Source organism: Apaloderma vittatum, unplaced genomic scaffold (genome assembly GCF_000703405.1).
Source record: "Apaloderma vittatum isolate BGI_N311 unplaced genomic scaffold, ASM70340v1 scaffold117, whole genome shotgun sequence".
NCBI classification, from domain to species: domain Eukaryota; kingdom Metazoa; phylum Chordata; class Aves; order Trogoniformes; family Trogonidae; genus Apaloderma; species Apaloderma vittatum.
Window position 1 is genome coordinate 106,341 of NW_009727753.1, and position 26,993 is coordinate 133,333.

General features: G+C 40.1%; 1 protein-coding gene across 1 annotated transcript in view; it reads left to right on the plus strand.

The window, feature by feature from the left end:
• Nucleotides 1–26,993, plus strand: part of LOC104277217 — a gene marked incomplete at its 3' end in the record, with an annotated part of 319,342 nt that overhangs the window by 12,017 nt on the left and 280,332 nt on the right. The window contains exon 2 of the mRNA XM_009873793.1: nt 24,358–24,500. Within this exon, the coding sequence (XP_009872095.1) occupies nt 24,358–24,500 (143 nt within the window). The remainder of the gene's footprint in view (nt 1–24,357; nt 24,501–26,993) is intronic.

A 26,993-nucleotide genomic window follows, 5' to 3' on the forward strand; every position in this document is an offset into this window, starting at 1 on the left:
CTCAGAAAAAATAGTTTAAATAATTAAAGAACTTATCTGATGTATATTTTCCATCTCCGAGAAGCAGGATACGAAGACAAGAACTTAAATAAGAACTCCTGAATTTCAGTTCTAACTCTGCCTGGTTTATGCATATTCTTCTGAGCAAATTACTGGGTCTCTGGGCCTGTCTCTGTGATATGGTTAGTACTTCTGAGGCCTTGAACCAAAGACACTGAGTTTTAATTTAAGCATGTCAGGTGGAAATCTAAAGTTTTATCCACAGGTGGATTTTTTTTTAATCGTCTTCAAAACAATTTTGATAGCTTTTTCTACAAAAAAAAAGAAGTAAGATTGTGGATTATTTGGATTCAAGATAACATATTTAAATTTGTGCAAAGCGCTATTTAAACTCAGAACAATCAAACTGTGATCCATTATTTATGATGAGCATATCTGGTATGCTAGGTCCAGGATTTTACATATAAAGTCTTTTACGTGCTTATGTGCATCTGTAAATTCTAGAGATTACATTTTTGTATTTTCTAACAGTGAGGTATCTATATAGTGGGAATAGTCAATCCAAATCAGTGCATGAATATTTCTGGCATGGACAAACATCTAAATATTGACATATATTTGGAATATCTTGAATTATCATAATGGAATGTATTTCGTGATTGTTTTCCTCTTTTTTCAAGTTTCACATAAATCTAATGTTACTGGATAAAATACTACCTGCTGCATGAATTTCTTTCAACATTATTAAAGGGATTTAAGTTATAAGTGATCAAATAAGGCGTCAATATCTGGTATTATTTTTGGAAAGTATCAGCTCATCTTGTAGTACTGGCAGACAAAAGCACCTGCAATAGGAAAGTTTTCTTGACAACGTGTACATGCATACATCAGACTTGGATGTTTACTCCACTTTTTGACATTTATTTCTGATCACTGGAGGGACATTTCTAGGAACACTTCTGACAGGACAATTGAATTTTGTCATCCTTATCTTATATTTTGTTGACAGCTTTCCAATACCGTTAAAGACATCATAGAATTGATTTTTCTACTTCCGTAGGCTTCTATCCTACAGTATAAGCTCTCATAATGAGCCTGAGCATTTGCCATATTTTCAGACCTTAAATCGATATGCTCTTCCCCTGAAACAATTATAAACCGTATCTTTTAGAGATTTTCCTCTATCCTTATGTCAATCTTGTATAAACCTGCATGCAGAAGCCTTTCTCCACAGCATTATCTGTGGTTACTTGTCTGTATTCAGTGCAAGGGTGTTTTCTCTTCAGACGATTTCCTGGAACTTCAGATACAACATTAAGCTGTCCAGCCATAGTGAAATAATCAGTAGAAACTCACTGTGGGCATTGGGTGCAAATGCCTGTTGAGTTCTATAGTTTCTGCTTCTCATTTGATTTCTTTCACTCCTTCCAGTTTCCTAGTTGAAGGACCAGCTTCTTGACCAAACTCTTCCTCTTCTTCCTCCTCTCTTGTTAATTGATGCTGTAGACCCGTTGACCTTTTTGTCCACCGCTTCTTCTTCACTACTGGGGCAATTACTGTAGGTGTTGCTGTTGCTTGGGTCCCTTTCTCAACCATGGTGTCCTCAGAGGAAACTTGCCTCAACCTGCCTCGACCACAGTCGTTTCAGACTATTGAACTGTGGCTCAACAGACACAAGCCAGGCCCCAGTACAGTACTAGAAGCTGCTGGTTTTCATCGAGGTAGGCAAGGGACATGTCTATCAGTTGACACATCAGTTTACCAGGGTTTCTTGCTTGTTCAGGGGTAAAATCTTAGGCTATAGGAGGTAATAACCATCCTAGGAATCTGTCCAAATCCTTCCACACACCCTGCCACCCAAGGACAGGCCGCCTCAGGGCACATTTTAGTACGGCCTCACCCAAAAGTTGTCGCACAGGAGCTTGCTACTTAATAACTACTCTGGACAGCAGGCTTAGCACAAAACTGCTGTTTTCTTGCCCCATGTTTGGCACCAAAGAGAATGGCAGTGGTTTGACCCTGGCTTCAGCCAGGTGCACACCAAAGCCACTCTACCACTCCCCATTTTTAGATAGACAGGGAAAAGAAAAAGTATAACAAGAGGCTTATGGGTCAAGATAAGGACAATTTCATAAAGCAAAAGCAAAGGCTGCATGCAGAAGCAGAGACAAACCAGAGGCAAAATGATGTCTACAGAACATGTCTTACGAAGAGAGGCTGAGAGAACTGGAGTTGTTTAGTTTGGAGAAGAGGAGGCCGAGAGGAGACCTCATTGCTCTCTACAGCTACCTGAAAGGAGGTTGTAGTGAGGTGGGTGTTGGTCTCTTCTCTGAAGTTACTAATGACAGGACAAGAAGAGATGGCCTCAAATTGCACCAAGGGAGGTTTAGATTAGATATTAGGAAAAATTTCTTTCCAGAAAGAGTGATGAGGCATTGGAACAGGCTGCCCAAGGGCGTGTGGAGCCACCATCCTTGAAAGTATTCAAAAACCGTAGAGATGTGGCACTTGGAGACCTAGTTTAGTGATCACGGTAGTGTTGGGTTGACAGTTGGACTAGATGATCTTAGAGGCCTTCTCCAACCTTAATAATTCTATGATTCTATGAAAAAAATTATTCTCTACTTCCCATCAGCAGGTGATGTTCAGCTGTAATTCTGTGATGTTCCCAGGAAGCAGGGCTTCAACATGGGTAGTGGTTTCTTTGGAGGACAAATACAAATAACAAATGTGCCCCCTACCCCCTCTTCCATCTTTCTCTTAGTTTTTGTATCTAAGCTGATATCATGTGATAGGGATAACTCGTTTGGTCAGTTTGGGTCAACTGGCTCAGCTGTGTCCCCTCCTAGGAGCTTGCCGACCTCCAGGTGACTATTGGGGGACATGCTGGAAAACCACAGCCTTGGTGCTGTGTGAGCATTGCTCAGCAGTAGCCACTGGGGTGTTTCTCAACACCCTTCTAGCTACCACTGCAAAATAGCACTAGGAGAGATGCCATGGGAAAAATTAACTCCATCTCAGCCAAACCCACTACACACGGTAGCAATTTACTTCTTTTTAATACATTCTAGCAAATATAAAAGGTCTTTCCAAAGGTCCGATGAAGTTTAGGACTGATTTTGGTCTGGTTCAGCCCTTCCACACTGATCTTGCAAATACCTTCTATTTGCAGTCTGCAGATTCCCTCAGAGAGCTTTTTCTAATCTTGTCTACTTTGTCTTTTTCTCCTTCCAAAACCTGCACTTGGGTTCATTTGTGATCTGAAATCTTAGAAATGTGCTTTTTTTTCTGGAGTTACTATAAGGGATTGCTCACATTCTTCCCCCCTTCCTGCTTTCCCTCATCCCTTTGATTTGTGGCCCTTATTCCAAATACAGTCTGAATACAGAATTTCACAAGCCCTCAAAACCTGCACATTCTCCTCAACAGTATCAAATATGTTATAAATTATTCAACTATTTCCTTTTTCCTCTGAGCTCTTTTATGAAATGTATCTCTCTCAATAACTTCATTTGTGTCTAGGAGCTCAATATTCATGTCTGTGCTGCACATTCTGATAAATGATTTTCTCTGCCTCAGTCACAGGCTAATGTACAAATCTAGTACATCTGTGATTGAAGTAATCCAAAGAAAATCTGCCTGTTCTTATCTGTGCTTGCCAAACTCTTGCCTTAAGTTTTCTATTTCTTCTTGCATTTCTGGAGAGCTCCAGTTTTTACTGCTCCTTTTCTTATTCACCACTTGTTTTAGATGCTATCTTCAGTTTCCATAGCTGTACCCCCAGTGTCAGACTGTTGGGGGTGTCATAAATTTTAAAATCTGAGTTAGGCTTTTAGGTAGTGAATCTTAAATAAATAAAGCAAGAAAGTTTACAGATGCTGGAGAAAATAGCTTATGGAGATGAAAAAACCGATTATGTATGTATTTATAGCAGACACTAATCAGTCTGTATTAGAGTGTTTCAGTGATGTAATTTCTAACTGAGAAACAAAAAGGTCCAATTATCACTACGGAACTATGAAACAACAAAAAGGCTATTTACTCATATTTTCAATTTAAATTTTTATGCATATTTTTATGCAAATGTGTTCATAGCACCAAGACTGAGGCTTTTACCCCTACAGAGAGAAAAATTTTGAGGAGGGGTCAATAACAGAGAGCAGATTTACTGGGAATTTTCAGGAAGGAAAGTTTTTTCTTGTCAAAAATGCTAATTAGACAGACTCCAAATGAGCCAGATGCTTGCAAGGGATCTGATTTTAACTCTTTGCAGCTTGAGCAGCACACACCTATGCACTTATACCCATCCTTACCTTTCATTTCATAGTGTGCTGGGCAGCAGTTGGCACCTGACAGGCTTCTGGGTTCCCAGCATCATGGATTAATTGGCAAAGAGCTTATCTGCTTTATGGTTCCTACCATTCTGCCAAAGAGACATCAGGAGACTTCAGGGAATTGTGCATCCCACCTGCAGGACAGCAGAGAAGCCAAAAATTACAGTTTTTTCCTTTACGTTTTGATTTTCTCCTACTCCTAGTGTTATTCTGGCACTCAGGATTTTGGTGCCATTTGTGGTAAGAAAACATTACAGTGATGATGGATTTCCATTATCCAGACAGCTAACTCTGTGACTGGCTCTCAGAGGGTATATTTGTGGTCTCTCTTTGGGAAAATATTTTCGAAACATCTGTAAAACTCTTTCAGATGTCTGGGTTTAGGCTCATTAAAGATGAATACCTTCACCAAACTGAAATGAAAAAAACCTCAAAGAGCCTAGGACTCTTAATTAGGGTGCATGGTTGCAAAAAACCAAAGAATCATAGAATGAATCATAGAATCATAGAACGGCTTAGGTTGGAAGGGACCTTGGAGATCATCTAATCCAACCTCCGTGCCATGGGCAGGGATGCCCTTAACTAGACCAAGCTGCTCAAGGCCTCATCCAACCTGGCCCTGAACATCTCCAGGGAGGAGGCAGCCACAACTTCTCTGATCAATTTATTCTGAAGTCTTACCACCCTTGTACTGAAGAATTTCTTTCTAAGATCCAATCTAAACCTATTCTCCTTCAACTTAAACCTTTTTCCCCTTGTCCTATCACAGGACTGCCTTGTAAAAGTCCCTCCCCAGCCTTCATTTTGTTCCTTTCAGGTATTGGAAGGCAGTAATAAGGTGCTCCCGGAGTCTTCTCCCTTCAAGACTGAACAATCCCAGCTCCCTCAGCCTGTCCTCATAGCAGAGCTGCTGCAGTCCGTGGATCATCTTTGTGGCCTCCTCTGAACATGCTCCAACAGATCCACGTCCCTCTTAGGGTGGGGACACCAGAACTGGATGCAGTATTTGAGGTGGGGTCTCACAAGAGCAAATGGGGAGAATCCCCTCTCTTGATCTGCTGGCCACACTCCTCTTGATTCATCCCAGGATGTGGTTGGCCTTCTGAGCTGCATGAGAGCACTGATGGCTCATGTTGAGTTTCTTGTCTATCAAGACCCCCAAATCCTTCTCTTCAGGGCTACTCTCAACCCACTCTGTGCCCAGTTTGTATTTGTGCCTGGGATTGGCACAGCCCAGGTGCAGGACCTTGCATTTTGACTTGTTGAAGCGCAGGCGGTTTGCACGGGCCCATTTCTCAAGCCTGTCAAGGTGCCTCTGGGTGGCATCCCTGCCCTCAAGCGAGTCCACTGCACCACACAGCTTAGTGTTGTCAACAAACTTGCTGAGGGTGCACTCAGTGCTGTTTTCTGCAACAACAAAAATGTTGAACAGCACTGGACCCGGAAGAGACCCCTGAGGAACTCCACTTGTCACTGGTCTCCATGTGGACATCGAACCATTGACCACAATTCTTTGAGTGCGACCATCCAGCCAGTTCTTTATTCACCAAGTGGTCCATCCATCAAGAAAATTTGCCTCTGTTGGTTTTGGGGAGAGTGAGAGCTTTTTACGGACATTTCTTAACAAAACAGTACTATGTGAGGTTGAATTGTCTTGTAGAATGCTTCCACTGCATGGTAGAGTGCTGTTTGAGTTATGGACAGTCACTGACACGACATTTAGAAAAAGCCACTAAAGAAAAATCTCTTTTTAAACATGAACTGACGGCAATTTTCAAGCCATAGGTTCTAATAAATGAGCAGTGTATGTGAAAGATCATGAACTGTTAATAATATCTTGTACATAAACTTTGCTGTTTTTCAGCTGAGCATGTTTCCAATGCTGTCAGTTTATATTTAACAAAGATTTTTGACAGCTTGTCTTTTAGATCACATTATTCTAGAAGCAGCTTATTAATAATGAACATGACCTGAAATATTAAAGGCATGATATCACCAGGATTTTTGCAGATTTTGAAATGAGTATTAAATAATCAAAAAGGAAGGAAATGAAGTGTCACTGCATGTTCCTTTTTTTAAAAAAAATAAACACTTTTCCCTAGTCCTGGACAGGTCACTGAAAGGCCACATTCTTTGCCTGTTCTATGCAAGATCAAGGCACACATGAAATAAATGCAGATCTGCAGTATGAACACCAAGGGGAGAGAAGTGACCACTCATCCCCTCAGTTGACTCTGTACAATTTTTGTTAGTGCTTGATTTAATCCTGTCTTAGCTCTGTGCCAAAGATTCTTGAGTTTATGGGGCTGCTGCTGTAGCAGTGACACTTCAGGTTCGGCTTGGAAAAGCAGAATCTAGTGTTAATCAAATAATTGCCATTCCCTTACTCAGTTACAACCCCTTTCTGCCCAATTTCCTTCAATCCATTGTGAATGCTTATTTTTTTCTCTCTGGCTCCTCTGTAGATGAATTCTTCCATGCTGAACATGCATAGTGCTATAAAGACTATTTACTTTTATTTTTAATCTAAGTAGAACAGCTTTGCAACCCTTTCACAAGTGGTAGGGTTAGCTGCATCCCTCCTGCATAAAAATGCAGTTCTGCCTGTGTTATCCTGAGGGCATAATATAAAGATTCACCGTGGTTTCACCCTGATACCACTGTCTTACCGATACAGATACCCAACATGATGGGTTTCCTTAGAGAGAAACAAGATTCTCAGCAGAGAACAAACCAGGATTTACTTATCTATTTTTATAAGGTTAAGCATCATGAGCCCTTCACACGAATCCTGAATATAATTTGAAGGAGATCCCATAATCTTAAAATTTTTGTCTAAAGCCATAGGGTAGTTTTCTTCAGCTACCTTCATAAGGATTTAATCTTGTAAAAATGAGTTTGGGCTGATTATATTGCTCACGTGCACAAATACCCGTTATAACTGAGCCCTAAGATAAAGTCACGTCAATCAAATGCAGAAGTTTCTGTTCTTTGTGTTATTTATTATGGATGTCTCCAGTGGAGTAGTTCAGAAATATACTGTGGAATGCCCAGGTTGTGTTATGATTTGTTTAAACCGAAAACACACCACCCTTCGTTTATCAGTTTTAAACTTCTTGCCGTTAAAGACCACAATCTATTCCCTTCTCTTAGCAGGGTAAAACAATCACTTCATTAATCATTCAGCAGCCCGAGCTTCGTCATGACTGTGGGCAGGCAGCTTCATCTCTGACAGTTCTCTCACTGCTCTTGACTCTTTCACCGGCAAGATAACTCTGCTAATATTTGTAGGAGGCCAAAGTGTGGCTCTTTATGAGCATCAGAAGTCCTGGTTTTTGTCAAAACAGAGCAATCTCTCCAGTTTGACTTCTCTGTCAAAATTTCTCAGGGCTCTGACCTGTGCAGGTAGGGATAGCTGGTGTAGATGAAAGGTTACAGCTTGCAAGAATGACCTCCTAGCTTTTGCCCAGAGGTTCATACCTTCTAATGAATGCTGGTGGGGCAGCAGGATGGGATATAGTCCTTGTAGGTAAGTGAATGGAGTTGGCAGCCTCTTCAACATCTGTTTCCCTGGTTCATACATATTTTCTTCCCGGTTTTGTGCTGGACTTTGTATGCATGGTCTTCAGGCTCAGAAAATTGCTTTGCAACTGCTCGGCTTTTCTGTCACGTCAGTCAAGGCTCCTGAGCAGCCATGTGAATTTTGCTGATTGATCAGTCGAGCTTGTTCCTATGACTTAATGGCTGGGATTATGTCGCTCGGCATTTGGCTCACCATCATTGGCTTTCAGCGGCTGCTTTTTTTGGGAAACAAACCGCTGAGAACAGTAGTTCAACACAACACACTGCTTTCTGTAATGTCCATTAGATGCCCCCACATACTGGTGGCTCATGGGTACTTTAATCACATATTCTCAATTAACCGCTGCGTGCTCTACATGCATTCATTGAGCAGAGTCCCAGATTTACATATTGAACACAACGTTTTTACTTTATGCAAGAAATTCTCATTACTCGGAGTACGCTTGCAGACCACTATTTGTCAGTTGCTGCGTCTGAACCTTAATTAACGTTGCATTTGTAAGAAGATAATATATACAAAATGGTAATTCTGAGCCCATAACCACCTGGCATGCTCTTTCCTACCACTGTGCAGCTATTTGGTTTGCAATGCAGAACAGTAAGAGAAATTATAAGTGAATTAAATATACAGGCATAATGCCATCTTTCAGCTTTGTTTGCAGCCAAAGCCACTGCTGGATCCCTTGTTAGAGCTCTAAGTTTTCTCCAGTTGTTTAACTTGTTCTGTCTTGGGTTTGTAAATACGTCTATGGATTATTTGCTGCTTGAATCATTATCCAGAGTCTCACAGGAAGAAGTCAGCTTCTCACAACATCAAGAACAAGTTTTTCTGTGCCTGGTGGAGTGGTAATAGGAATAATCTCAATCTCCTTTCCTCCCCTCCTAATTTCTGAGATCACCCAGCCTATACCATTCCAGCATTGACTAGCACCTGCAGACCTCCTGGCAACACCACATCTGCATTCTTCTAGCTTAATTCACCTTTAAAGGCTGGTTTCATGTAGTGAGTCCCATTTTTATTAGTTATGATTGATCTTCAGGTTAAAACGACAAGCCATCACATCATAAAGAGGTGAATGAAACCCAAACTAGGCCCCATGACTAGACCTTGCCCTCGTAATCATCTTGCATGCTTTTATCTCACAGAATTCCTTTGAGGCATCCCCTTTTTTGAGACACTGTAACACAAAAAGGACTTGAGTGTCTACCCTGTTTGTTTTGCGGGGTTCATCATGCAGAGAACTGCCTCCACCTTGGTAGGGCTCAGGTATTAGCCCAGTCAGATTCTGTAAAGTGCTTGCACATATGAAGAGACTTGAGCATGCCTAATACAACCTGCAAGAGTAACAGCCCATGGGGCAGAGGGCTCTTTCATTGCCGGTCGATGGTGGTACATTTAGCCTTTCTTCTCTCAAGACAGTAGTGAAAGCACTCACCCAGGCAAGAGAAAGTGGAATCTAAGTTAAAGCTTACACAGGTTCAGATGTGAGTTCCTGTCACTGGAGAGAAGCTCTTGACTCCCAGGCTACAGAGAATTTCAGGAGGCAATCTTGTAGGGAACTGCTGGAAAGACTTCACCAACATAACCTATTAACAAAGTCTTGTTAATGAGGACTTGTGCTTTGTGAGAACATCTACACTCTGCTCCAGCTCCAGAAGGACATAGTGGTGGTACAGCAGTCAAGCACAGTAGTTTTGTCCTTCACCCCTCCAAACAGTCTTTCAAGACGCAAAGGGCACTCAACACCACAGGGATGACCACTGAATATTGAACTTCACTGTGCATGGAGCTAGGACTCTCTTGGCAGAAGAGTCTGCTCTCCACTGTATGCTTCTCCATAGGCTTTTGTGTTTATTTTATATCTCCTTCCCAACTCTCTACTTCTGGGAAATTATTCATACTGTAGATACAGAAGACCTACCTCTGCTAGTGTCAACAAAGAAGACAAAACTCTGGCCTTACTTTTAAAATTTGTAACCTACACACACTGAATTTGAAGCTGCTATCTGGAGACAGATTTGCAAGTCCTCCTTATTTTTGTCTGCCCTCAGAGAACTTTTCAATAATTTATTTCAGATAGTTAGTATTTATTAATTCTCTTCTTACATCCATGATATAATGTGAAAACTTTTCTCTTAATTTTAAAAAACGAAGTTCACTTATTGGTATGTTTTTAAATAATGAATTGAATTGTACTTTCTGACATGATTTATCTTTCCAAGAACTGGTGGAATATCATTATCTTCTTAGAATAATGCCTGGATTTGTATTACAGCTAGCATAGTAAAAGGTATATAATAAAACGGCTTAGGCTATCATGTTTGATTTCATCAAAGCATGATAGAAATAGTAACAAATTGATCTTCACAAGATCAATGTGCACTAAATCAGTGCTTATAACACATTACTAAGGGCAATATAGTGAGTTAGTAGCAGAATCATTGTTAAGATGGCAACATAGCAACATGGCAACATGGGCAACAGGGTCTAGTGGGGGATGTCCCTGCCCATGGCAGGGGGGTTGGAACTAGATGATCTTTAAGGTCCCTACCAACCCTGACAATTCTATGATTCTATGAAGATTTTGTTTCCCTGATATCTGCTTTTTTTTTAGGTACAACAATGGAGGGGGGTTTATATCAATATTTTCATTGTGCTAAAAAAAACACCGAAGCAAAGTACGTTGTCTTCCAGGTTTTATGAGTGTTTTTTGTGTTCCGCTGTGCAATTTAGGATTGTTTTAACAGTGAAAAGAAATAGGGGCAGACTTCTGTAGGTACGCATGCACTGTCTTTCTGTACTATCCTCAGACTCCAGCTGTGACTTAGATCATTCATTCAGAAGTTATCTGCAAAAACTGTTTTAAAATAAAAGTTGCAAATTAGTTTTATTCAACTGTCTTTACTGAGATGTTGATGTTTTCAGAAGGCTGATTAACAATGCGTATTCTTTATTGCCTTCTTTACAGGAAGCGTGCTCAGATAGGGATGTAGACCCGAGTTAGGACACCTGCCTTTAGGTGTTAACATATGCACTGTCTGACCTCCCATTATCCTGAAGAGATGTTTAGTCAATGCAGTTGTTGGAGCAACTGGAGTGTCTGTGTTCCCAGATACAGCTGGTTCACCCTCTAGCCTCCATGTAAGTCAAGAGTCTCATGTCGACTTAGATACCTGCCCAGCCTTCTGCATCTCCAGCAAGGCTCAGCTCTGTAAGTCCTGGGTCATATCTCTGCTGCTCCAGCTGCCAGCATCAACGATACCCAGCTCAGGCTTTGCAGCAGGTGTGAAAAACTTCCTTTATCTCCAGAACACATTTCAATTTCTAGAAAGGCTTGATAGGAATCCCTAAAGTTTGCAACCTATATTTAACCTTCCTGCTGTTTTGAAGTCAGGATGTTGACAATAGCCTTGTCTGTCGTCTCTGAAGCCAGCTCTGATTTCCTGCTGTGCCTTAAGTTAAGAGGGGTTCTTCCTCTGTTAGGAGCCCACCATTATATGGAGATGTAATTTTTTTCTTTTTATTCTGTGATAAGACACTGGGACAGGACATGTTAATTTATGGGCTGTGGGTCACTTTCTTCATTAGCATTTATATAATGCCTCTTAATTAACATAGCCCTTTCTGCTTCCTTGCATTTTGTTGCCAGTCGTTTTTAAAGATGCTGTAGTAAAACTTCACAAATGATTTCTCTTGAAAAAATTATATTTTGTTAATAAGCACAGTATTGTGCTCATAACATGTATCTCCCCATGCTAGAGATCAAACCTGATATAAAAAATGGTGAATCTGGGAGCATAATTGTTTTGTAAAACATTTCCTCCTGCTATCCTGATGCCTACAGTAAGCTTTAGAAGACAGAGAAGACCTCTTCAGGATACATCACAAAATTTCTTCCCTTGAAGAATCAGTGAAAAAGGTCTGCAAAATTATTTCGTCCTGCCTCATGGCAGATACAAGGTTAGACCCATTAGTGCAATGACTGTAAACGTTAAGTGTAGACAACTAAAGTCACAGTCACTTCAGTGAAAGGGTTCATTTAAAGTATAATTTATTACATCAGAGTAGCAATCTTAGGGATTGCACTAGACATTGTGGCAATTATGTTCAAGGGTCATAAGCCAGAGTTTATAAAAGTACAACCTGTACTTAATATAATTTAATAATTTAAACTTGTATAGAAGCATTCATTCAAAGTATTTAACAAACATTAATTAATTAAGCTGTGCAATACCCCACTGTGTGCCTATGGGTAAGTCAAAACATTTGTATCTCAATTTTACAGAAGGTTAAGCTGAAGTGCAAAGAGATTGATTTGCCTGAGGTCACACAGCAAGTCAGTGGAAAGACTGCAAATAGAATCTGCAGCCTGAAGTTCTCATTTCCCTGTTTTTACCACTTACATTACACTTCCCACTAGTAAAATGAAGGGGAAGAAAGAGGCGGCTGAAGTGAGACGAGGAACACAGTTAACCCAGTTTTGGAAACATGTTCTTGCTTTTTCTGCAGCTTAGGCACGTATAAAAGGAATAGGTTGGTTTAGAATTATTTGGAACTTTATTCCTTCTCCATCTATCCTTTGCATGCTTTCTTTTAACTGCAAACATTGAAATACTTGATATCTGCAGAAATAAATATAGCTTGGCAGTGGGAAGCAACCCTCTTGAGTTTCAGGCATGGATTTTTACACAGCCAGCCCCCATTCCCTGTAGCTCACGCGATGCTCTGTGCTTCCCCACTGCATGGACGGGGTCCTGCGGTGTGCTCGTTGCCCCTGCTGAGCCTGGCCTCTGGGCAGGCAGCCAGTGACACCCAGGAGGGTGGGTGGGGGATGACGATGAAGACTGCAGCCCTGTAGTCATGTGTGTTTGCTGTTGCAAAGCACCTCACCGAAAAGGAGGACGGAGTCGTGGCTCAGTACCTCTCACGTTACCCGATGAGCATATGATACCAAGCACTAGAGAAGCTACTTTGATATTAGAACAAAGTTGGTTATTGAGTACAGAGGGTGATGCCTCACTAAAAAGCAGGGCCTGGGCCTGAACGGATGTGTACTGTTCCACTGAAAGGAGACTGTGAAGAGTTTGCAGTGAAAGGGTAAGAGAGATGAAGAGGGGAATACGTTTCTTGGTGAGACCTTGAAGTGGAGGCATTAAAAGAGGTAAAGAGTTGCTCTGGAAGGAGGAAGAACAGGGAAAGAAGATTGTATTGTAATGCTTTGTCTCAGCTTTAGCTTTATCTTTCAAGTCATGTTCAAAAGGGCCTGAGCGTGAAGATGCTTCTTTGTAGGTTGGAAAAAAAAGGCCGGAAAGCAATTATTACTAGTTCTTTGTAGACTGCTACAGGGTTTTCCTAAAAAGTGGTCTTACTTTAACTTGAGAAAGCATCTGATTTGTATTTCTTGCTCTTGTCATTCCTAATAGACCAGTCCCTGAAGCCTTACACAAGAAAAAGCTAATTTACCATTACTGCATTTTTCAGGTATGGCTCATCAGCATTTCCTTAAGGTGAGCGCTGAGCATCTGAGATACCCACACCACTCAGTAACAAAGTCAATGTGGTGAAAGAAGGAAAATGATAGGAAAGGCATGAGACCAGCATGAGACGTTTCTTGTGCTTGGAGGTCACATCAGTTCATTATGACATACTGCGTATCCAGCCTATTCTCAGCATGGGCAGCATCAATGATATGACTGACTTTCCTTTGGAAGCAGTTGGGAAAACTGTAACATGCCCTGAAGCACAAGCCCTGTGCAAGGATGTGCTTCACAATAACAACTTCTGCATAGTACTGAGTTTCAAAGTAGTTTGGGGAAAGGAGGAATGATGTTGTTAATAATCCATGGTAGATGTTAAGGCAGAAATTCACAGTGTAAAGAAGCTGATGCAGATGTTCCTGTGCTGATTTTGTTATCGGGTGTGCTATAACAGCAAAGTTGCAATTTGCCATGTGACCACAAGTGTTGGAAAGCAAAACATGCCAGTACTTTTCAAAGGATCCGATCTTTGGGATATACGTGGTGAATGATATGTATTACAGAAGCTGCTCCTTTCCTTGCTTTCTCCTCTCCTTGGAGGGCAGGTAGGGCACTGTGCCAGGAAGATCCTTTCAGGGCAATTTTGAAGCCTTTGCACCAGCTATATTTTAAACTGATGTGAAAAAGCCTCTCAGGTTCCTGCCAAGCAATCTGCACTTCATTCCTGCATTGGAGCTGTGATGCTTCTCCATGATGCGGAGAGGGACGTACTGGTACTGCGTTGCTGTGTCTGCACACTCTCCTGCAAGGGCAAACTAATCTCTTTTTTCTGATAATGGCCATGTCTCATATATATGTGAGACATATATATATATATACACATTCCATGCTCTCCTCTTTTCCTGTTCAGAAGATGATGCAATTTTTTCTTTTTAAGAACAAATTGCTTTCACCAAGACAAATGAAGGATTTAGGGAATGCTTAGGAGGGTTGACAGTCAGTGAGTTGAACCTGTGAACAGTTATGATTAATTCTGAGATGACTTAATCACTCCATTCTTAAATCCCCGCTGGATTTCTGCGCTTGCCTGAAGGCTGCTTCAGTTCTCTCTGGAGGAGCCACTGGTACATGTGGTGTGTGAAGCCACTGGCCAGTGCTGCCAACTTGGGCTGGCACTTGGGGACCACACATCTGATCAAAAGCTATAACATGATCCCTTTGCCTCTGCAAAGCCACAGTGGCTTGTGACGCCTCAGACATTGGAGTAGAACACCTGAGGGGACAGGAAGATCTTTCTGGTTTTTAGACTTTCAGTAAATTGGGTACTGCTGAGAGGTATCTGATGGGGTGGCCCCTGGCTGGGCTGCTGCATATCTGCAGCTATCCCAAAGACATGTGCTCTAAGCACTAGATCTTCCATTTACCATACCTACTCCCAACATATTTATGCACAGCTGCATAGGAAAAACCTATATAAATCTAATCTAACTTAGAAAGGATTATAGAATGATGCAGCCTTTTCTGGTTCTGGTCTGATATACGGTATTTCCCTTCATATTCTGGGAGAAATTGCCTTTGCAGCTAGTTCCTTTCCAAGATTAAAAAAAGGTGAGGAAATATATAATCTGACTTTTTTCCTTTTACTCTTGCTTCAGACATGAAAAAATACCTGCTGTTGTGATATCATATTTTAAAGTTAAATTTTGACAAATTTTCGTATTTGTTCCTATTTAAGGTAATCATATGTTGAGGAATTGAGCACAGAAAAAAAAAAGTCAAACAATAAAGAAGTGGTATAACTGAAGAGTTTTCTGGTATTGAACTCTCTATTCAGAGGAGAGATCCCATCCAGAGGGACTTTGACAGGCATGAAATTCAACATGACTAAGTGCAAGGTCCTGCACCTGGGTCAGGGCAATCCCAACCACAAAGATAGGCTGGATGATGAGTGGATTGAGAACCACCCTGTGGACAAGGGCTTGGAGGGATTGGTAGGTGAAAAAATGGATATAAGCCAGCAATATGTGCTCGCAGCCCAGAAAGCCAATCACATCCTAGGCTGCATCAAAGTATTGCTCCAAATGATGCCTTTTTAATATGAACCATAGTAGTCAACTTTTAGTCATTACTGTGGCAGTAGGTGTTCATTTCTCTAGGTCAGGACATGCAGTGATGTCAGGTGCTGTATTGTCTCAAGGTTTGATCAGGAAATCATCAGGAAAGAAGGGGAAGGACTCTTTATCCAAGAGTGTAGTGATAGGACAAGGGGTAACAGTTTCAGACTGAAAGAGGGTAGATTTAAATTAAATATTAGGAAGAAATTATTTACTATGAGGGTGGTGATTCACTGGAACAGATTGCCTAGGGAAGCTGGAAGTGTTCAAGGCCAGGTTGGATGGGGCTTTGAGAAACCTCGTCTGGCAGGGCAGTTGGAACTAAATGATCCTTAAAGTCCCTTCCAACTCAAACCATTCTACGATTCTATTACAGTTGTTTAAGTACATTTTGGAGCCATTCAGATGAAAGTCTGTTCATAACTTCAGTGACCCACAGTGGGGCTGCGTGGTGCTCTGACGGGACCAGAAATGCACAGTAATAACTGTTAACTGCTGTGCAGAAACAGGGGAAAGTCTCTCCAGTAATGGCTTTGCAGCGAACTCTCCACACGATGAATAAAGCCTCTTCCCAAAGGTATATGTTATTGTTGTCCGTAAATAACTTTCACAGGCTCTGGCTGCTACATGCTGAGTGATACACAGCGCTGAATAAAAGCTGACGGCTTGTATTTAAGCTCATAGGAAAAGAACTTGATACAAACCATCATTTTTTCAAAAGAAACTGTCACTTTGTGAAAAGATCTGTTCAGAAGCACAGGAAACCTTGCCTTGGTCTCTTAGTGCTTCCTCAGCCGCTGCTTTCGAACACTTAGCAAAATTAACAGCACTCTCTGTTTACATAGTTTTCTATCAGAAAAAATCCTGGGACAGGTTCAATTATCTGCCTGGCTGTGGGGAGCTGCAAAGCAGCCGGTGTGTGCTGGTGATCCTGCTCTGACTCTCACAGATCGTGCATTGATCTGCAGCCCCTGTCCAACATCTTTAAAAGGAAACCTCACCACAGGATTTGAGTTTGCTGCTCAAATCCAGACTGTGATGCTTATCTGTGAATAAGAGGTTAGAATATATAGGCAAAACTGTAGTAATACTCTCAATATTGTCATTGAACAGGCTTAAATACTGACTTTAATGTCTGACACCACTTTTGTTAAGCATAAACATCACTCACATAAGGAAAGACTATTATTTTGTCTTCTCTGTGCATAGCAACCCGTGTTGAATATTTTATTCTGCCTGGATTTTGGACAACTGCCTTTGAGGCAGATATTCCTAGCTGAGAAGTTTGCGAGAGCTCTGATTGTATTTTGGATATATTACAAAAAAACAATCATGATACTATTGTACAGCCAAGCTAGAAATACTCAAAAATATGCTTTTTCTCAATACATCTAAATAACTATTGCAAAGGTCATTAATTATTAACTATTTAGTTATTTATTACAGCACATAGAATGTTTCAGAGATTTTTTTTTTTTAAATATACAATTTTGTGCAGATATGTACCTGCTTAATAATGGTTCCTGCCTCAAACAGCTTACGATCTAAATGTGTGAAGGATCGTAGAGTATTGTTGGATAATTCAAGTTGGTCCTCAAAAAATGGATAATTTGGTTTTGGACCTCAAAAAATCATCTAGACCAAATAGAAGGGATTTGCTGAAGCTCAAGAATCAAGACAGGTTAATAACAGAAACGGTATTTCTTGCTGCCTACTTTGGTACATGTTCTACCAGAGTGTGCTGCTTTTAATAGATTTAGGAACATTTATCAACTGTAGGCATTTGGCAGAAGACTGCTTCCCTGGCTTCCACTGCACCATTTCACTGCCTGCATGAAATACAGAACCCGTTGTCTTCTTCTGCAGTAACTCTTGCTGTCATGTTGGCATGTTTCTTATGCACCAAAGCTTATATTTGAAAACCTTGCCATAGGGCTTCTAAATTTCATTTTGGCTTGGCATATCTTGGTGCTACCACTGCCAATTGCAAAAAAAAAAAAAGCCCTGAGTTTTTCTTTTGTTGTTGAATCTCACCCTACCTTTTTCAGTGGCCAACCCAAGGCTTTGTAGAGCTCTGGGGATAAGATACAGCTGAAATGCAAAAGACATTTTTGACTGCTGCTGCACTGGGGGATGCTAATGGGGGCAGGTTTGAGCTCATCATGTTAATAAATCTATGTACCAGCTTGGTAACTGGAGATCTGCCATTTCTCATCTAGGGGTCTGTGCCATAGACCTGCTTTAGTTGAAAACTCACCTAATTTCAAGTTAAGGTTTTTTTTCTTCTCTTACGTTTGATTTTCTCCCTCTTATAATGACTATTTTACTCAGTATGGAAACATTTTACTTGGAAATAAACCCCCACAAAACATAACTGCATTTAGTGAAGAATGTTATTCAACCTCTTTTGGGACTGCTTCTTTGGGCTGGGTCCTTAAATCCCTTTACTAGCAGGCTGGTACGATCTCTGATCACTTCCCTGCTACTTCTACTGTGTGAATCAGTTTTCCTTCTTGAACAACATCCTGCACAATCCTCCTTACTCCTACCTAAGAATTCAGGCCAGATGGCTGAAGCTGACCCAGGATAATCTACTCCCCAGGATATAAATGATGCCATTTAGACGTACGCTGTAATGTTCCTTTAGTTAAAAAAAAGGACTTGCAGCAAGAGCCTGTAACAATTGGCTTTATTTGGATTCACAGTGCTCTGCTAGACAGTAGCCATTTGTGCTGGGTTACATAACATTAAAAGGTACGTATCAGACACTATCCTACACATAGACAAAAGGACTGCCCCGAATCTCCTGGAAACGAAACAGCTTGTGTTTGTGTGTTTCCTTAGACTCCCATTCCACCTTGTCCCTGAATGCCCTGAAAAAACAGATGGGAGATACTGCAAAGCAAGTCAAGCACTGGCACAGCATAGGAGAAATTAATTCCATGGCTAAGGACCTCTAGAAGGAGGAGAAAAACCACACACTTTCCTTTTTATCCTGCAGAATATTTGTTTGAATTCCCAGTTTGGGTTGACAGGAATATGAGAGAACTCATGTCTTGGTTGATGGGATTCTATGTTGTTAATGACATTATACTTAATTGCAAAGACGTACAGCTAACTGCAACAATTACTGCAGATATGAGAATGTTGGTGCCATTTCTGAATGGTCTCAAGACACAATGGTCTCAAGACACAAAGAAAAGAGAGGTGTCACAAGATGTATGTCACAAGGAAATCCTCTCTCATGAAGCACTGATGGTGGCAACAGCTCTTGAAAGAGCCGCCAATGCAGTGTGCTTTATTCCTGGACATCAAAACATGCTGTGGTGGGTAGTGCCTGCAACTTCAGTGAACTTTGGGTAGGGTTTAGTGCGTGAAACGGTTCACAGTGCTCTCCCACAAGCGGTCATGTGTATTGTCAGATCACTGGGGAGGCAGCATTTGCTGACACATATAGTACAACTTCAGGCTAAGCGATGTACAAGATTATCCTTTTAAGCTTAATTGTTTGTGTTCTATAAAATATAGATGATATCAGAATGCCTGGCATCAGCTTGTTTGTTACTGGAATATAGACTTTCCTCTTTGTCCCCCCTTTTTTTTTTTAAATGCAAAAGAGGCACAAGAGATTTTTCTCTCCACTTATGCTCTGGTTTTCTTTATGCCTCCTCTCTTCTGAATCCTGAGCTTAGTACCCTGAAAATATATTCTTACTGTATAGCTGCATTGCAGACCTGTACCAGCTCAAGTTCTACCTCTCTGCATTTTGCATCATACTACTTGGAAAACCCACCTTTTTATAATCTCTTGTTGTAATCCTTCACATCCATTAGGGTGATGCAAAGTGCAGCTACAGGTCAGCTGATGTTAAAGAGATATCCTGGGGTGGTCCCAGCTGCTTGGTGCACTGGGATGCCTGTACCTTGCTAGCTACATTTCTGAATGTGCGTGAAAGTGCTGAGATGCATTTGGTACCTGCCAGCACTTCTCTGTGATGCCAAAACTATCTCATATACGTCATCCGGCTTTGGGGCTACAGGCTGGATTATGCTGATTTACACAGCTGAAGATGGGTCAGTAGTAGGGAGGGAGCAAACCCTGACTACATTTCTTTCTGACTTGAAATCACACTAGCAAATATCTTGAAGAAAGGAGAGAGGCTCCTGCCTCATTCCTAGCCCACCAGGGAATCCAGATGAGCTCAGTAGACTGCATCTGCCCTTCCCAGCAAAGAGGCTTCTTTAAAAAGGAGTAACCTTGTCCCAGAGCCCACTGGTGATTCTGAGACCACTGTGAGTGGGTTACTGATCAAAAAGGGATGGACACACCTGGAGTGCTCATCTATGGGTCTCTGCAGTTCAACCCTCCTGGTTTGCTTCTCTTTGAGGCCTCGTGCAATTTGCTCAGCCAAGACTATATGGTTCTTAAAGTTTGTCTTGCTTTGAAGTGAAAGGAAGTATGAAAGTGTATGTTATTATTATTCTCTTCCTTTAATCTTTGCTCAAAAGTTAGTCCCCTCAGACCTTTAATCATCTGTCTTTGTCTGAATTCCCTTCAATTTACTTCTATCTTTCTGGTGCTGAAGTGCTTACAGATGAATGAGGAATTGTATTGCTTTATCTTATTTTTCCTCATTAAAATGCTGGTGAAAGCCCATGTTCACAGAAGACAGAAAGTGGTTTAGGCTATTCAACCTTTTTGCCTTTTCATATAATTTAACCCCTTTGCATGAGAGTTGTGAAGTGTTCCTATAACGAATGGATATTGTGATGCATATAAATTGGAATAGAAACTGCACTGAAATAATGGTGGCAGGGTTTCAGTACCAATCACTCAAAACTTAGGAAATGGCAGAGTTTAGGCAGCCTGTTCAGCTTTGTCTGAGTGCACATTTTTCTTTCTGTATAGCTGCTATCTGAAAGAAAGGTTACTCTTCTATGAGAGTAGGACATTGTGTCTTCTTCATTCCTTGTTCTTAATGCAAATTATATTTGTTTAAATTGTCTCTGAAAAAAAATAACAATTGGTAGCACGGCTCAGATTTGAGCCTTGGTAATTAGTATATATTTTTTAACAGTAGTAAAAATAAAAAAGACCACACTGAGAAGTGGATCCAGCTTCAGCAAGAGAAAGTGATCCCTGGCATATCTGCAAAGGTTAGACTTGCTCACTCTTGCACAGGTCTGTAAAATAGGAGAGAGAGAGAGAGGTCCTTGCAATTTGTCTGCAGAGCACAGATGCAGTGATGTACGGTGTACTTGTCCACAGCCATTTGTAAAGTGATACTGATGTGTTCTCTACCACTCTGATGTAAAGATAATTTGTTTCCCTACTTCTCCAAAGATGGAATTATCCAAAATAAATTGTATCATGCTATCTTTAGGATTACTTCATATTAGAATCTATATAATTTCTTGTATGTAATTTATCTTTATACAGCAGAACTGACAAAACATTTAGGTTAGGCTGAAGGAAGAGCAAATGGAGTTTATTAAATAAAGTATGTAATTTCTTAAGAAGTAAATGAACAAATTCAGTTGGACTGAAAAATCCAGTGAGGTTCACAGACACTTTAAACAAGCATGAATTCATTGCTTAACAAAATATTTGGAGTGGTACAGAGGTTCGAACAGTTTATCTGTTTTGTGCTCATGGGGTTCATCTATAGTAATATTGCCAAGTTTAAATGAAATCTGAACTTGTTTTCATGGAAGTGAGGGAATATAGTACAAATTAAGAACAGTTGGTACAGATTTAATTTGCGTAAGATTTTAGTCTCTTTGTTGAATTATTTTCATGTAAGTCCCCACTAGGAGAAAGAATATATTTTGGTCACTTTAAATAATAATTATCAGGCTCTCAACAACTACTTTTATGAGCTTGGTTCCCAGCTTGATTCTACAGCTGCTTGATCCCGTCACCTCATTTACAGCTCCTTTTCCCCATCCTCAGTAGCATCAGCCGGCATTCAGCCGTTTTCCTCTCCTCGTATGATTGTGCTTCTCACATAATGAAGATAACTCCATAGAGCAGATTTTACTCAAAGCGAATTACAGATCCCATTCTCCGCTAACTTTGATTGACTGCAACTTGCTGGATGCCCTTGCTCCTTAGAAATGGCAATTTTATCTTATGGAATAACAAAGAAATCAGCTAAGTGAATCCTCTGTGCTTTCTTCTGCAACCACATAAGCACACTGAAACGCTCTTCTCCGCACATCAGTGATCCTTATTCCAGTGAAAGCAACCCACAGCCTCCTCAGAATAGATAAGGACCTTTACAAAGAGACTGAGTTTTTAATATTTATTATACGTACGCGCACGCACATGCAAATATGTCTCACATGTTATTTTTAATGAAAGAGTTAAAGCAAGGCAGTCTTTAAAGTTAGAGCAAAAGTACTGTTCTGCTGTTCCTTGACTGACTACTGTCAACCCAATTAATCCTCGGATAACAACAGAAATGCCAGCTGAATGCTTCTGCCAGAGGGCAACTTCTAGTTTATTTCTGCAAAGTATTTATCTAGAGATAATTACATATTAGCCTGGTATGTTTTACTTGCAGTTGCAATACAAATTGACCTGGCATCAAACCATATATTACAACTGTTTGCAATTTTACTATAAGCATTCAAAATGACTGTAAAAAAACCTCTACATCAAGAATATTGGGGGGAGAAGAACTTTCCTTCTCATTGCAACTATCCTATAGCTTTTAATTTTAAAAGTAGGTCTTAGTTTTAAGAGTGGAGCTAAGTGTTCTTAGCAATATGAAGTATAAATTCTTACAAATATGTTTGTGAAATAGAAGTTGGTATCTACTTCCTATGGATCACAGTTATTAATGTTAAACCTTCTGATTAATTTTTCCCCTTGTACATGAGAAGTAGATTACATAATAAGGCAGAAATTCGTAAAAGGAGTTAGAAGAAAAGTTCAGTTTCAGCTGTTACTCAAGAGGGAAGGGATGCTCCCAGAAATCTGGCCAGAGACTTCCTGTGAGGATATGCATAGTCTCAGCTGAGTATTTTTGACTAGGCCTTGGAAGCTAGATTAAATCAGGATGCCTTTGCTGTGTGCCCCTCTACGCCTCCTCCAGCTCCCTCTTGTCACCTGCAATCCAGTTCAGTCTCCTGTTGCGAGAGACAGTACCAACAGAAAATGCAGAGGTACTCATCACCTGCAATCCAGTTCAGTCTCCTATTGCGTGAGACAGTACCAACAGAAAATGCAGAGGTACTTCCACAGCAGGTTATCTATTATAATAATATAATAGGTTTCAAATGATGTCTTCCTGGGCCAGACATATGACAAAATCCCCAGCTGCCTCTGAAGTTCAGACACGAGACCAATATTTTCCTCCTTGCCAGACAGGCTTATTATAATAATATAATAGGTTTCAAATGACGTCTTCCAGGCCCAGACATATGATAAAATCCCCAGCTGCCTCTGAAGTTCAGACATGAGACCAATATTTTCCTCCTTGCCAGACAGGCTCTATGGTTAATGTTGGAAGATTTTTCTCTTCTGGTCGAAGAAGCTTTCCTGGGGAACATACTTTTTATTTTTAGACATGCTGGAGCATCCTAGGTCGTTTGGGCTCATAATACTGTCTGATATAGATTTATCACAGCTTCCATTAAGAAATATTTTCTGATTGTCTGATTACCTTGCAGCTACTATTAATTTGATACAATTTAAGGTAACATGCAAACAGAACATTGCTTCACAAAGTAGAAAATAAAAGCCACAGTCACACATGTTTATGAAAGACATTGTGTAAGTGCAATAAGCTTGATTCTTCCATATAATTTCTTCACCTAATATCAGAAAGGGTTCTCTGTCCAATTTTCTGCTTTTCCTGTTGAGGGTCATGCCTTCCCACTTCGTTATGCCTTAGGTAACACTCATTAGAGAGAGCTGCTTATTGAAAGCAAGGTTGTTTTTATAAACAGTCACTCCTATGGAGTCCAGATAGATTCAATCTTTCTCCCTGGAATGGTTTTCTTTCTTTCCTATCCAGGAGAAAGTCTGCCAATTGTTCTTAACTACAATAATGTGATGGTTTTTTCTTCTTTGGTGTGTTAAATATCTGTGTTAGACAACCTGTCACCTTTTGAGTGTGGCTATCTGACTAAAATCTTCTTGTCCCAAAGAAGAGAAAAACTTTTTTTTTCTTTTTTTTTTACTTTCCGTTGGTCATTATATGCATATGTTTCAGTGAAAATGTTTTCACTGATGGTTCTTGTATATCTGTTCATAACCCATGGAGATAGATGTGATAGAAACATCTGAACAGGATATAAAGACCCGGCTCTGTTGCTTACGCTCAGTTGAAACCAAACATTAAGTAGCCACTTCTGAATAAGAACAAATGAAGTGATGAATCCTCAAAGTGTCCCTTAAAATGGTGCATCCCGCTTAAAAAAAAATGCAAATGCACCTGCAGATAAGTGGCTCAGGTGCCTGGGATGAGTGTCTGACAACATGGTTCTCTTGGGATGTTTCCATCGGCAAATTTCTAGTTTACTGGTTAAAATAATCTGTGACTTACTCCTCCCTGTATAGGGATCTGTTCTACCTAAACGCTTCATGTTCTTTAAATCTCTTCTTATTACTTCTTTACTTCTTTGAATTTATGTATAAATGAAAAACATATTTTGAAATGAGAAAATACCTCAAGAATCTCATTGATATTTTAGAAAATATTTGCATATTGATGATTTCTGCTAGAAATGTTGACCATTGTGATAATAATTAGTAAGTATATATTAGCCAAAGAAAACCACCAGAGATGAAAAAGCCAGCATGTCAAATAATGTATTTTACTTCTTCCTCTTTACAAACAGATATTCAAGAATTTTATGAAGTAACACTGCTAAATTCCCAGAAAAGCTATGAGCAAAAAATAGAGGAAGCAAATCAAGTTGCAGAGAAATGGGAGAAGACAACATCTGCTACAGACCATGAAAATCTGCAGAAGAACCAAGAGGTAATTTAACAGATTAAGAATTAAAATGTAAAATGAGTGAGATGTCTCAAGCCTGAGAAAGGCCATGCAGTGCTTTATGAGATTGAAAGAATGGCATTAATTAAGGAATTAGATTAGGATATGGAAGATGTATAGTGTCATCCTTCTGACCTTGAATGTGTCATTAACTTTTTTATTCTTTCAATTGCCATCTGTCAAAGGGGAAGATAAAACTTTCTTTTTCTCAAGCTCAGTGTACTTTACCTGATACTTGGTGTCTTTGATTACCCCCAAAAGAGGATATATTTCCTCTACTTCCTAATAACCATGGAGGTTATTAATACCCCAGTGATTGTATCCTGTGTAAAAATTTTAATCAGACTTTTCGTATTTCTGGGACTCACATTGGGCCGAACTTTTCCATGGTCCAGGTGCACAGAGATGGCAACTAAAACAGTCTCCATATGAGGTAGAGATATATAGAAGCAGGTTATACACCTCTGCTTTTCTTCTGAAGCCAGTGGAAGGATTCAAAACCTTTCTTTGGCGTCACTAGCTCTAATCTGTCTCTGCCTGTCTCCAGATTATCATTAACTAAATTAGAGATTTAAAGTAATAGCCTCCCACCACGTTTGTACTTCAAAGACAAAAACAAACCCCACACAACCAAGCAATGAATTGCTCTGTTCTTAAACAGTGAGACAGAAATAGAGTGGGCATGGACTGCAAACTGCAAATCTCCAGACCAAAATCAAAGATGAGGGCAAAGTACAAAAACCTCCATTGTTTTTTTTGGTTCTAAAGGAATTTCAAATTTTAAAACTGTTTCAAAACACTTTCCATAGGCATGACTATTTTTAAGAGCTTTCCTCTTTTTAAGTGTAAAACCCAGAAACAAATTGTAGTTCGGCATGACATTTTGCATGTGATTCCTTAAAAAGATAAATCAGAATTGCAGGCGGCTAGAACAAAACCCTCTGAAGAAATGAATAAATTTATTGTAAAAATTAATTAGCAAAAAAAAGCTTGCAGAATTAATGAGAACAAGCGTTCTGATTTTGAGTGAAATCAGAACAAATGAGTCTTAACATTAATGTAGGATATATCCCATGAATGATTTAACATTTGAGTCCCAGCTTGAAAGCACAGCTCGCTAATCTCTGTCCTTTTTTTGCAGAAAGTTATAGGTTTTAAAATGGTGAAAGCGTATTCCAGCATGTTAGCTATCTCCTGAAGCACCTGAGAAAGACAGTTGATGACAGACTCTCTTTTCATTCTGGCCTCATCAAAGTATTTGACCTTCAACCCCGTCTTCCTTAAGCTCATTGCTGCCTAAAAGATGTGCTACTGGTCTTGTTCAGGGGAATTTAGAGTATGAATTCTTTTCTGAGAATAACAGAATATATAGGGCTAATGTCAAACTTTGCTCGTCTTATGAAAATGACATTCTGATATAAAGCAAAACAATAATAAACTATTGCTTAGAAATTGGAAGAAGCATTTCAAGACAAGGTGCTGTCAGACAGAGTCCAGGGTACCCTCATTTTCAGAGTTGCTGTCTATCCATAAATTTCTGTAATAAGTATGATGGGAACACAAAATGTTTACTCCCTTTAAAAATCCTACCTATATATGCAGGCAAAACAGACTGGAAGTGTGGGCATTTGTGTTTTGTTTTTTTTTTCCTTTTGACAGCACAACATACTATCAGTGGTTCCGAGTCAGAACTGATTAGCACATGCTGAACGTACCAGCTGCTGTGCGACTCCAGTACAGTACTTTGTTTTCTATAAGAAATTGCCTTATGAAATTGTAACTGGGTAATCTAACATATCACATAAATTCTTATTCATGTTTTATTCCATAAGGGAATTGAGGGTTTTGTGCTTTCCTTTTCCATCCTCAATTGCATGTTTCAAATGTGGAAAGAAAAACCTCCCCTCTTCCATGCAGTGCTCCTCGGCAATCATTTAGTCCAGAGACCACTTCCTTTTTGCGCCTTCCATTTGAAATCTTCCTTGACTTATGTATAGATTGGTTCTTTCTCTGTAATTTTTTTCCAATTGTATTTGCTGACAAAAAAAGAAGCATCTTTCACTGTCTAGGTCATGTATCCTGTGACCTCTCCTTTGTATTGATGTATTTGCTTTTCTGGAAGTGCAGACTTTTAGATAACAGAAAAGTTTTTAGATTGTTGTTTGCAATACTGTAAAAATCTGACATACAGAGCTGGCCTCTAAACTCTCTCACTGATCACTCTAGTGGTTTGTAACAAACAGATACTAGATCTTACAGTGTACTGGGACTGGATCTTCTTTGATTAAGAGACCTGAAAGGGCCACAACCTATCCTATAATCTCACAGAATCACAGAATTGTGGAGGCTGGAAAAGCCCTCTGAGATCATCAAGTCCAGCCTATGACCCAACACCATCACATGGGCCAGACCAGGGCACTAAGTGCCACATCCAGCCTCTCCTTAAACACCTCCAGGGATGGTGACTCAACCACTTCC